This window comes from Podarcis cretensis (assembly GCF_951804945.1).
Source record: "Podarcis cretensis genome assembly, chromosome: 2".
NCBI classification, from domain to species: Eukaryota; Metazoa; Chordata; class Lepidosauria; order Squamata; family Lacertidae; genus Podarcis; species Podarcis cretensis.
In genome coordinates this window covers 14,113,790-14,127,176 of record NC_137171.1, presented here as the reverse complement: position 1 = coordinate 14,127,176, position 13,387 = coordinate 14,113,790, and the positions used below count along the sequence as shown (strand labels likewise).

The window sequence follows — 13,387 nt, the reverse complement described above, 5'->3', positions numbered from 1 at the left end:
TGCCGATCAGAAGGTTGGCGGTTCGAATCCCCGCAACAGGGTGAGCTCCTGTTGCTCAGTCCCTGCTCCTGCCAACCTAGCAGTTCAAAAACACGTCAAGTGCAAGTAGATAAATAGGTACAGCTCCAGTGGGAAGGTAAACGGCATTTCCATGCGCTGCTCTGGTTCGCCAGAAGCGGCTTAGTCCTGCTGGCCACATGACATGGAAGCTGTATGCCGACTCCCTCGGCCAATAAAGCAAGATGAGCGCCGCAAACCCAGAGTCATCCGCGACTGGACCTAATGGTCAGGGGTCCCTTTACCTTTACCATTACCATTATACTCCTATAGAGACTCCTTATACCGTGTTTAAAGCCAGAATTGCTTTTGGGTAGAAACTGTTTCTCAGGTGGCTAGTCCTAGTCTTTATGACCCTGTACCTTCTTCCAGAAGGCAGACGCTGAAAGCGATCATTTCCCTGGGTGTGCACTATCCTGCGCTATCTCTGCAGCTTTCTTTTGGCACTTGGCAGCATAGATTTGATCAAAAGTGTGAAGAGTGCACCCAATTATTCTCTCTACAGTCTTTACAACCCTGGAACCTGGGATGGGGAACTTGTAGCCATCCAGATGTAGCTGGACTACAATACCCATCAGCTCCAGCCAGAATGGCCAGTGGCCTCAAGGATGATGGGAATTGTAGTCCAACAACATGTGGAGGGCCATAGGTGCCCCATCCTTGATCAAGTTCAGCGTTTCGCAAACTTGGGTCTCCAGCTATTTTTGGACTACAATTCCCATCATCCCTGACCACTTGTCTAGCTAGCTAGGGATGTTGGGAGTTGTAGTCCAAAAAACAGCTGGAGACTCAAGTTTGGGAAACACGGATCTAGTTTATCTGACTATAGTTTAAGTTGCTCTGTGTGGTAGTCCTCCTCAGAGTACGCCCATTGAAATTAAGATACATGACTAACAGCCCGTTAATTTCAATGGGTCTATGAGCAGAACTAGCATTGGAAATAACACTGACTCCCTTCTTGGCATCCCTCTAGATTTGCCCTGTCAGCCATGGACATGGAACAGAAAGACTACGACTCCCGCACAGCTCTTCATGTAGCTGCAGCTGAAGGTAGCATGCTGGGGCCACAAATGTTTCATGAGTCTAGGGCCATGGTTGCACCTTGCAGGCTTGCACAGCCCCAATGCACCTCAGACCTTCAGTCATACACTTCTCTGGGGTCCTTCTACCCAGTGTTTTTGCACCTGGCTATAGACCACTTAGGGACGCGGGTGGTGCTGTGGGTTAAACCACAGAGCCTAGGACTTGCCGATCAGAAGGTCGGCGGTTCGAATCCCCACGACGGGGTGAGCTCCCGTTGCTCGGTCCCTGCTCCTGCCAACCTAGCAATTCGAAAGCACGTCAAAGTGCAAGTAGATAAATAGGTACCGCTCCGGCGGGAAGGTAAACGGCGTTTCCGTGCGCTGCTCTGGTTCGCCAGAAGCGGCTTAGTCATGCTGGCCACATGATCCAGAAGCTGTACGCTGGCTCCCTTGGCCAATAAAGCAAGATGAGCGCCACAACCCCAGAGTCGGCCACGACTGGACCTAATGGTCAGCGGTCCCTTTACCTTTACCTCTGGACCACTTAATGACCAAGTGAAGATGCCTGGGTGCCAGGATGGTACCTGACATCTCCACCATCTGATCATTGGATATGGACTGTTCCCATACACCAGGCATAGCCAAACGTGGCCCTCCAGATGTTTTGGGACTACAACTCCCATCATCCCTAGCTAACAGGACCAGTGGTCAGGGACGATGGGAATTGTAGTCCCAAAACATCTGGAGGGCCAAGTTTGGCTATGCCTGCCATACAGCAATACCCCACCCTATTGAATTCTATCAGTTATATTTTATCTGCACAAGCATAATAAATTTCTGGAACCAAAATGCTTTTTTTCTGTGCAGCCTGAGCAGGAGCAGTCGCAATTAAGAAAAAGAGGTCGGAATAGGCTAATATATATCTCTGGATCAAGTGACTCTTCTTCTTTTTAGTTCTCAAAGCTCTTAACCTAGCTCAAGGTTGTCATCTGAACTAGCCAGATGATTAACTGAGAATCGCAGTCAGTCCATCATTTGAAAAACAAGACTTTAGAGCGATATTACACAAAAATAGCAACTAGTCATTCCATTTTGGCGACTGCAACCTTGGTTTAAGGAGCCATTTTGCACCCAGCTTATATATCTGAGTTTCTAACAGTGCTTCTGCCCTAAAAGTGGAGCCTAGTGTGGTGGTAGTGCTATGGGTTCAATGGTGCATGGCTTCAATACAATGCGACACACCATTTCTGTTAAGTGCACTCACCATGTTCTTTGAGATTTGTTGTTGTTTAGTCATTTAGTCGTGTCTGACTCTTCATGACCCCATGGACCAGAGCACGCCAGGCACTCCTGTCTTCCACTGCCTCCTGCAGTTTGGTCAAACTCATGCTGGTAGCTTCATGAACACTATCCAACCACCTCGTCCTCTGTCATCCCCTTCTCCTTGTGCCCTCCATCTTTCCCAACATCAGGGGCTTTTCCAGGGAGTCTTCTCTTCTCATGAGGTGACCAAAGTCTTGGAGCCTCAGCTTCAGGATCTGTCCTTCCAGTGAGCACTCAGGGCTGATTTCCTTAAGAATGGATCGGTTTGATATTCTTGCAGTCCATGGGACTCTCAAGAGTCTCCTCCAGCACCATAATTCAAAAGCATCAATTCTTCGGCGATCAGCCTTCTTTATGGTCCAGCTCTCACTTCCATACATCACTACTGGGAAAACCATTTTGTTGTTGTTGTTTAGTCGTTTAGTCGTGTCCGACTCTTCGTGACCCCATGGACCAGAGCACGCCAGGCACTCCTGTCCTCCACTGCCTCCTGCAGTTTGGTCAAACTCATGCTGGTAACCTCGAAAACACTATCCAACCATCTTGTCCTCTGTCGCCCCCTTCTCCTTGTGCCCTCCATCTTTCCCAACATCAGGGTCTTCTCCAGGGAGTCTTCTCTTCTCATGAGGTGGCCAAAGTACTGGAGCCTCAGCTTCACTATCTGTCCTTCCAGTGAGCACTCAGGGCTGATTTCCTTCAGAATGGAGAGGTTTGATCTTCTTGCAGTCCATGGGACTCTCAAGAGTCTCCTCCAGCACCATAATTCAAAAGCATCAATTCTTCGAAAACCATAGAGGAACATAATAAGAATCAAAGGCTATCAAAGATACTGAACCATGGACATAAGTGGGGAAGAGGATTTAGGTGCAAGGATAGTGAAAATGGCAGGCGAAAGATAGAAGGCATCGGCTGGGAACTGGAGGCACCTGACATGAGAACAAAATTAAGCTATGTATTGATGCTGAAGAGGTACCCACCATTCCAAGATCTTGTTGGACTCCAACTCCCATCAGCCCCAGGATGGTGGGAGTTGGAGTCCAGCAGCATATATAGGTTTCTCTCCCCTGCTCTAAACTTTTACATGTCTCCCCCCCCTTACATTCCCAGCTAATCAATTTTCTGTGTTTTAAGACAAAAGTTAATTTCAAGTATTTTGACTAAGCAGGACTGTACAAAGTAATGCTTGTTTTACATTGGGACTGTAAAAAGTTCCAGGCTTTAACGGGTATTTTTAAGGCTCTGTCTTAATGAGAGGTTAGCGGACTGTCACAGCTCATATACAAGGAACTCTGGTTTTGTAGCAAGAAAGGGACCTCCGATTAAACTATCACTGTGCTCTCTGCAAGCTATAGGGGTTTGGGGGCAGACCAGGGGGCATTTAGGAAGAAATAAACCTCTTTCAAGGCAGCTTAGGTTTACAGTTTCGCTGTGTCCATCTATTGCTATGAGTGAACTACTTGCTCTGTAATAACCTTCCTGCAATCCACCAACTCTCTGCTTAAATAACTTTGTGACTTGTTGGGGGGGGGGGCAAGAGGTTGAAACTTAAAATTCTGTGATTCCTCCCCCCTGCCCAGGTCACCTGGAGGTTGTGAAGTTTCTGGTGGAAGCCTGCAGAGTAAATCCTTTTGTCAAAGACAGGTGAGGAATAGTAAGCTTATGAAGGACTGGGGAGAGGGGAGGGTCCATTCTTAGCTGGGACATCAGGGATTGCCACAGCCAGAGACAAGATGTCAGAGAGCCTGTTGGGCCTTCCCATTTGGCCCACTGGGGTATTTTGGCCCAAACCACCCCTGCCTATCAATCTGTCCATCACCTGACGACATACAAAATTGGGTGCGACAAGTAAACACATGGAGCCAAACTGAACAGGATTAATTGGGCACAAACTTTAACCTTGCTTCTTCCTTTCCAGTAACATAAGGCACTTTTTGAATGAGGTACCCATCTATGGTGGCTGAGAAAAGCACCCATTTTTATTTTTTAAAGCATCAAATTCTAACTTGATATGAAGAATCAACAACATACTGTATTTTTTGCTCTATAAGACTCACTTTTTCCCTCCTAAAAAGTAAGGGGAAATGTGTGTGCGTCTTATGGAGAAAATGCAGGCTGCGCAGCTATCCCAGAAGCCAGAACAGCAAGAGGGATCGCTGCTTTCACTGCGCAGCAATCCCTCTTGCTGTTCTGGCTTCTGAGATTCAAAATATTTTTTTTCTTGTTTTCCTCCTCCAAAAACTAGCTGCATCTTGTGGTCTGGTGCATCTTATAGAGCGAAAATACGATACTTAAGGGTATGCTCCCAATTCATCCTTTCCAGCTGCAACCATGGTTTGAATTCAAACTGCACCAACAAAGATGCACTCCTCCTTCCTTTGAATCACCTAGCATCATACCTCTTCTGGTGACTGACAGACAGGCAGTCCCAGCCACCCATCAAAGTGATCTGTGTTGAGTTTTAGATCTGGCCTACTGACTGGATCCAGTTTTTAAATAGATAATAGCTGCACATGCCTTCATCTCTTTCCTTCTCTGCAGGTGGGGGAACATTGCCTTGGACGATGCTACGCAGTTTAATCACTTGGAAGTGGTGAAGCTACTCAAAGATTACCAGGACACCTACGTATTGGGAGCCAGCCAGGCTCGGGAAGCAGCTGAGGACCTTTCCAAGGAGAACTTAGAAAGCATGGTGTGAAAATTGTGAACTATTCTGTTAGCTGCATTTCAACACAAATTTAACTAGGTCACTTGCTCTCATTTCTGAAAGGAGGCAGACACACCAGTGGACGTACTTCTGCTTAGGATTTGAGCTGAGATGTGGTTGGGTGGGTCCATCCTAATGGCTCTTCCTGAAGTTTCATGCGGTCAGTCTCCCAATTCTTGGGTTATAGGAAACACCTACACCAGTTAGTTCCATGCACAAGCTCGATACTTGGTGACACAGCAGTAAACTTGATAAGAGTCCACAGAAACTGAGCTAGCAGCTATTGGCGAGAGAGACCAAAGTGGGACATTGTCTCTTAAGCGCTAAGACTTCACACTGCCTGTAGATCAAAGCAGACACTCCTTACAGAGGCAAAAGGCATTAAAGGCCCAAAGTAGGCCTGCCCCTTTGCCCTACACTGTTATCCCACTAAGTACTATGACTTTCTGTTGCTCCCTTCTTTCAAATAATTGTGAACCTCAGCATGCAGTCCTAGTATTTGTGTAACTGGGATGGAGGAAGCTTTCAGGCTGTGACTGCAGAGTTTTATCTTTTTTAACATTGCCATTTGATATACAATTTGTTAGGGTGGTTTGCAAAACAAAAATACTTTAAAACACCAGCTTTGAAGACCAGAAAGGGCAAAGTCCCTCCAATGCTGGAGATAAGACAATCTCTCTGGGCCTTAGTTTTCTAGACAAACTAAACATTGCCCTAACTTTCTAGACAAGTCCCAGGATAAAAGTGGTAAGATCAAGAGGTGTGGAGTGATGTGGTAATACGGGTAGACAGAGTTACAACCCTAAGCATATTTGTTCAATATTTAAGTGTTAAGTCCCAACTGAATTTGCATGAGTCGAACAAGTGCAGAACTGGACTCTGGAATAGAGACGTTCAGAGCAAATGGTAGTGTTTTCTTCACAGAGCCTATCTCCTTTCAGCAGCAATTCTAGACTGAAGGGTGTTTGTTTGTTTTAAAGCTTTTCTTAAACCATGGTGTCAGAGCTGCCCCTAGGTCCCAGCTCACAGAGGACCAACGCGAGGCTGTCGTTATGTACAAAAGTCTTTATTGAGGTTCAGTTTCCATTTCAAAGCCGCAGCGCGCAGCTCTACGTCTTAAACCCTAGACCGGCGAAGTCCCGTCTGAATCTCCTCCCCTCTGACACCAGTTTAAGATCCTAGCCCTGCTCCACCTTTTCCGCTGCTTTCTCCTCCTCTGGGTCCTCCTGTCCGCTGGGGCATTCCCCTTTCTGGACTCTTCTGACGCTGAGTCGCTTAACTCCTCCCCCTGCCTCCGGCGGGCTTTAGGACCCGGTTCCCAATCCTCATTCTCTGCTGTCCCGCGCTCCTGTACATTTGAACTTGCCTCTCGCGCCAACCCAGTGACCTTCCTCCTGACCGTTACACTACTTCTGTCACTGCTTCCCTCTTCCGGGATACTGGCCGGATCTGACCTCCCCTCCGTTGTCTGACTCTCCGATGGAGGTGTGGTCAGCCCTGCCTTATCTTCTCTCCCTGGTGGGGAATGCACTGGCCCCGATCCTTGGGACTCTTCCCCCCCACTCTGCTCTGGTGGGGAAGCTGGTCCTGATTTCCAGCTACTGCTCTGGGAGTCCTTGCTGCCCCCTTGCTCCTGGGGCATTCCCCTTGGGAACCCCCTACCCCTGGCCACTGGCGCCCCCTTCTGTGAATCTTCCGATTCGCTGGAGAGGCTCATGGAATCCCTCAGTCCACTGTCCTCTTCTCCTACGCTCCCCTCGGATTCTTCCCCTTCGCTCTCCATCTCCTCTCTTCCCTGTGCCTCTGCTCCTGAGCCCCTGACACATGGGATATTTTCAGGAAAAAGCACTGGTCAGTCCAAAGCAGCTTAAGAAAGCACCAACAGAAAATACAATGTTTCAGATAAATTTATTTTTATTGATTGTTATAACTACACAACTGCCAACACACATACAGTTAACAGAATGCTGCTGCTCTTCCTTGGTTCAAAAAAATAGCTCCTTGTTGTCTTCAAGTTGTGTTCCATAAAATAAAGCACACCTCTGGAGAATGTGTCAGTGTGCTAGATCTGAGAGTACTGTGAAAAGAGTGACCACAGATAGCTGTTATCAGAACATTTCTGGCTTGATTTGGCACCCATATATTGCTGCTCCATTAAACATAGACAAAACCCTGTACAGGGAAACCCCTGCTAAGCCAGGGTATAATGGAATGAGGTGGGATTTTTGGGCTGTGTATTAAAAGAAAGTCATTCCTATATATCTGATTATGTGCAACAAAGTTTATCAGTACAGGAGGATTAGAGCTCCAATGGGTATGTCAGCATCTTAGATGCAGGCATACTTTGTCCTCCCACTGGCCCAGCAGAGGGCAATGGTGGCTATGCATTGTACACAGAGAGATCCAAGTTTCTCTGCCTCCAGACATCTGAAAGCCTAGACAGATACTTAGGCTGAGCAAGGGGACTCTATACATTATTAAGGACATGGGATAAGAGCACCAAAAGGTGTGGCTGATCACACACAACAGCTGCAAAGAAACAAATTTGACCATGGAGCAAACACATACATTTTCCATATGGACAAACCCTAATTTAAGCCAAGTGCATCCCGTGTTTGTAGACAGTCAAACAACCTCCTTTTACGAGAATAATGGAGCAGAGACAGAAAATCAGAACATGTGGTCTTTAGTGCTCTGAATAATATCTTACTACATTCCAAATGAGATACGTTTCAACCCGGAATCCAAAGACGTCATCTTTTCCTAAGAGAAAACAGTCAACGGGCTGAATGGTATATATAGTTATGAAACTTTGGCTCCTATGACAAGGGTATTGCAGGAGAGGGATTCATTTTATGTACCACTCTGAAGCCTCATATTCCAAGCAGATTGTTCGTCTCTCCAAACATCACTAAGCTTGAGAGGTTTTCAGTTCCTGTCGAGAATTTCAGGTACATCGAGGCCTGAATGCGTGATCAGTTCACCATCCCAGAGGGCAAAGGCGGGCACTACGGGGCCTTGGAACTCAGCAAAGATGCTGTGGACGGACACATGTTTGCTTACATCCACCAGGCTGAGTTTCTTGCTGTCGTAGTCCAAGAACAGACCCACTCTCTCTGGGTGGCCGATGTTCTTGATTGGAGTGGTCTCATTAGCGAACATGGCATTCCAGTGGCGGTTCGCATAGGAAAAGACCCAGGAGCGGTCATCTACTCCAACGCAACCGTCCCGGGAGATGTCCACATCTGCTACCCCTATGCGGAATTGCTGAGATTCTTTGACAGTTACTTCCCAGTAGTGACGGCCACTGGAGACAGCCGTGTCACCCAGTACCACAGCCCAGTCTCTGAAGCGTTCAGGATTCCGGGGAACGCTGGTGGGGTCAATCCCCAGCATACGGTAAATGACACCAGTGTTCTTTTTGAACAGATCCAAGCTGCTGTGGGCCGTTCTCTCATCCAGCTTGAAATTGATCTCTGCAGTAAGAAAGAAAATTGCATGAGAGTCCATACGTTTTGCTGCTTCTCTCAGAAAGGACTGCAACTCACACCATCCTCAGCCAGAGTTGTAATCCAGAAACATCTGGAGGACCACAAATTCCCATCTCTGACCCTGCTTTACAGTTACATTTGTTGAACTAAGGGAGCTATTATGTTTCCTTTTGCAGAGATAGATGTTAATAGAAATAACAACACACATTTACTATAGGGGAAATGGGTGTACTTGCTAAATAATAAGACAAAGCATAAGACATCAACTTGGAGAAAAGGGTTAAGGGAATAGGGCTATCATTCAATTGGACATTTTAGTTGTTCCAGTCAAAAGCTGCATCAGTTTCTGTAAGAATAAAAAAAATGTTCTAAAAACAAAGTATGGTTTTTCTTCAGATTCATGTATTTTCCTGAGATTAGAATGAGAAAGGCACCTCTTTATATTTTTTATATTTTATCAAAGCATAGACAACAGAAATTAGGCTATCCCTGTCCAGTTAAGGGCATAACTGGGCCACCAGCCATAAATATGGAGGGGAGCGTGGATTATGAACAAGGTCACTCAAATGACAATACTCTCCCTCCTGCAAAATGCAATTGCCACAAATGCTATGGTTAACAACACAACCATTCAGAAGGAGGCTGGGTAGTACCCAACTGTGCCATCTGGTAACTTCATCATCATCATCATCATCATCATCATCATCATCATTTCAGCTGGCACCTTCATTATATACTTTTAGGCTCCTGGAACAAACGTTCCTCTTCAACCAGGCCTCTGGCTAGGTTGGCAGGCGCTGGGACCGAGTGACGGGAGCGCACCCCGCCGCGGGGATTCGAACCGCCAACCTTTCGATCGGCAAGTCCTAGGCGCTGAGGCTTTTACCCACAGCGCCACCCGCGTCCCCTGTGGTAATGTATACACTACAGTAGATCAGATAGATAGACAGACAGACAGACAGATACATATAGATACACACACGTACACAAACACTTACTGACTTACATTAGGGATATCTGGAATCGAATAAGGAACTTCCTGCCTGCAAAGCCTATGTTTTAATACTGAGCTACAGAAGCTCTCTTTAAGTCATACTATGAAGAACTGCAAAACTACAGTGGTACCTCGGGTTACATACGCTTCAGGTTACAGACTCCGCTAACCCAGAAATAGTACCTCGGGTTAAGAACTTTGCTTCAGGATGAGAACAGAAATCGTGCGGTGGTGGCGCGGCAGCAGCGGGAGGCCCCATTAGCTAAAGCGGTGCTTCAGGTTAAGAACAGACCTCCGGAACGAATGAAGTACGTAACCAGAGGTATCACTGTATTGGCAAACAGTCTTGCAGGAGAACCACTAAGCATTATAAATGGCATCCATGGGCTTAGCCAGGATTTATGGGGATGGGGGCAGAACCAACCTATCTGTGATGTGATGGGTCAGTTAGTTAAGTATTTTAAGTATTTCCTTCTGGGAGTTATAGGGGTAGAACTACCTAAACAGTATAGAAATTTATTCATGTATTCAACTACAGCAGCAAGAATGTAATTTGCCCAAAAATGGAAAGAAGACGATCTGACGAAGAAGAATGGACACAAAAACTTATGGACTATACAGAAATGGCAAAATGTACCGGGGTGGGGGTGGGGAATAAGAAATCAAGATAACTAACTTTTTACAAAAGAATGGAAATGGTCTATTGAATATTTGCAAATAACTACCAGACTTTTAGAAGATATCTGAAGGCAGCCCTCTTTGGGGAAGCTTTTAATGTTTAACAGACTACTGTATTTTAATACTTTGTTGGAAGCCACCCAGAGTGGCTGGGGAAACCCAGCCAGATGGACGGGGTATAAATAATAAATTATTATATTATTATTATAAATTGTAAATAGATAAGGACATTGGCAGGATTATTGTAATAACTGGCAGTTTTGTAAGAGTATATAATTAAAGTAGATGAATAAAAGAATAAGTTAATTTAGAATATGAAGGAAAATATTAAAAAAATTAAGGAACCGCAGAAAGAGGAGGAAGTTGACTCTTGAAATGTTTAAATGACTGTAGAACTACTGAAATGTATATAACTGAAAATTACAAAGTATTTTTATTTATTTACTTGATTTAGGGGGGCAGCTACCACCTGCACCTCCATGACTGCTATAGTACATAGTATATTCAGCTTCGTGACTAAGCTAAGCTGATTTATTTACAGCACTTATACACCACATAATAATAATAATAATAATAATAATAATAATAATAATAATAATAAATTCTAAGCAGGTTACATACAATATTCTATAAAAGTCGCAACAACACACATACGCCATGTTAAACTCATTTTGCTGGCCAAAAACCAGAGGTTCTGAGGCCCTCGAAGTATCCCGCCTCTTTATGAAGGGCTCATTAGCAAATAATGGTACTGCTATATATTATTATTATTATTATTATTATTATTATTATTACTATTATTACTATTATTACTATTATTATTATTATTAGCTACTTAAAGCGAGCGACTCAAGGACCCTTAATTGGAAGAAGTGCAAAAGAGTCGACTCGGCAGAGGTCCTGCGCGTTTAAGAGCGTCGTATCAGGCAGAAGTTCAACAGGTGCAGGTTTGCTCGATGTGACGGTGCGGAGCCTTCTGCCTGAATTCCTACCTCAGCTATCATAGCCCAACGAAAGGATGACGAGCAACCCTAAACACGGTGTCATCGTGCCCGAGGAAAGAAACATTCATAAGCAGCGCAGAGCCGCCACTGGGTATAACTGCAAGTACCTCTCCGGGGCGCTTCTCCCCCTAAACGGCGCCCCGCGACACACAGGCTCCAGCCTCGCTGCTTCACACCCCTCAGCATGGGCGCCGCCATTTTGGAAAGGGCACTGCTCAACCACGCGTGGACAGCGCCTGCGCGATTGCTCCTTAAGGCGGCTGCAGCCGCCATCTTGGAGGAGGGCAACAGCCGCCCCCGCCTGCGGATCTCTCCCGCCATCTTAAAGCCAGGCTGTCGCTATTGGTCCGGGAGAGCCGAGCTTCAGGGTCGCCATCTTCTCATAGGGCGCGGCGCTTTCTGACGCTGCCGGCGCCATCTTGAAGCGGAGGGAAGGCCGGCGAGGCCGTCATTTTGTTCTTGTTAGAGGGGTAGTGCGTGGCTGTGGGCTAGAGAAAATAAATTGCTGAGATTCTTTTGGGAACGAACCCAAATTGTTGAGGGTTTTTTTTTGGGGGGGGAGAAATCTCCTCCCGCCCCAGAAAATAGTGGTTTTAAGCTTTTGTTTTTATTAAGCTTTTTGTTTTTATTAATTTTTATTAATTTTTCTGTTTCACAATTTAGAATACTCATTTTAAACGTCCTTAAAATATCCATGACCTCCCTTGTTCTCTTTCCATGGTTCATTTTACATATCATAAATTCCTGCATATTTTACATAAAATAAAGCATTCAGTATTCCATTACTACATCCATCAAAACTGATTTACACTGTTGAATTTATCTTAATGCTGCCAACTTTTTCAAGCGTACACAATTTCCCCTCATATGTTTGATAAACGTTTTCCAATCTTCTCTCAACATATATTCTTGTTCTCTTACTCTATATGTTAAGTCCGCAAGCTGCACGTATTCCATCAGATTTTAAGCTTTTGGAGCTGTTACTGCTGCCATACATCTGGGTTTTCCCTGACATTTTGACGGTTTGGCAAATTTCCCCCTGGCGCCATTTTTACACCCAAAACCCAGGATGTGTCAGGATTTTTCTTGACGTATGGAAAGCCTAGTTAACCTACTTCGCTAACAAGTGCATCTGGGAAGAACTTTACGTATTGTGATTTCTATCTGCTCTTAAACTTTGCTATAGGAGTACGGTTGCAGCCTTTGTTCTGGCAAAATACGATTCCCATCCTCTCTGGTGCTGAAGTGACTCCAAAGCAATCCATTACAATCTATTGCAGCCTAACAGGGTGGCCCCTCTGAAATTATTTGTAAATCTGGGCAGAGAACTCTGCATGACTATTTCAGGCCTGTGGCAACACATCTAAAAAGGAATATGAGCCGATTAAAACTACTTGTTGTGTAAACAGGCCTGGTTTCTTTTATGTTTAATGTTTTGAGCCAGAGCTTTAGCATGACTAAACCGCTTCTGGAGCAACGAGACACCGTAATGGAAGCCAGAACGCAAGGAAACACCATTTACCTTCCCACCGCAGCAGTACCTATTTATCTACTTGCACTGGTGTGCTTTCAAACTGCTAGGTTGGCAGAAGCTGGGACAGAGCAATGGGAGCTCACCCCATCGTGGGGATTCAAACCACCAACCTTCTGATCAGCAAGCCCAAGAGGCTCAGTGGTTTAGACCACAGCGCCACCCGCATCCCTTTTATAAACTTAATAGTGTGTGTGTGTGTGTGTGTGTGTGTGTGTGTAGGTTGGCACAGTTAACTGCAAAAGTTTAAAAAGGTTTGAAAAAAACACTCCAAATTCCATGTCACTTTTGCAAACTGCTTATGTTTAACCTGACAGAATCACTATGTTTGCAGGTGAATTAAGACAGTTGTTGTTTGGCACCAGAGGAAATTCATCCATATAGGACATAATAAAATGATACAATAAAAAAACAACCCACAAACAGGCTTTTTTCTTCCTCCTTGTATTTCAGTGACAAATGTACAATAGCACTGAGAGTTTTTGATGGGCTTATGGTGGTTGTTCTAGCAGTGAGTAGTTCACCATTGGTATTAAGTTACCGTACTGCAAAAAGATTCAGTAGTTTATTGCTGTTTCCCTGG

General features: G+C 45.3%; 2 protein-coding genes across 8 annotated transcripts in view; one reads left to right on the top strand and one right to left on the bottom strand.

The window, feature by feature from the left end:
• Positions 1–5,588, top strand: part of GLS2 (glutaminase 2) — a 30,254-nt gene extending 24,666 nt beyond the window's left edge. For all 7 annotated transcript variants that reach the window (XM_079966383.1, XM_079966384.1, XM_079966378.1 and 4 more), the window contains exons 16-18: positions 1,031–1,107; positions 3,980–4,043; positions 4,941–5,588. In XM_079966383.1, coding sequence (XP_079822509.1) covers positions 1,031–1,107; positions 3,980–4,043; positions 4,941–5,097 — 298 coding nt within the window. In that variant the 3' untranslated portion in view covers positions 5,098–5,588. The remainder of the gene's footprint in view (positions 1–1,030; positions 1,108–3,979; positions 4,044–4,940) is intronic.
• A 1,414-nt stretch (positions 5,589–7,002) lies between these two features.
• SPRYD4 (SPRY domain containing 4) lies at positions 7,003–11,609 on the bottom strand. Its single transcript, XM_079966434.1, has 2 exons — positions 11,381–11,609; positions 7,003–8,582 (listed from the first exon to the last, which is right to left on the bottom strand). The coding sequence occupies exons 1-2, from the start codon at positions 11,592–11,594 to the stop codon at positions 8,035–8,037; spliced, it is 762 nt and encodes a 253-aa protein (XP_079822560.1). The 5' UTR covers positions 11,595–11,609; the 3' UTR covers positions 7,003–8,034.
• Positions 11,610–13,387: the final 1,778 nt, after the last annotated feature.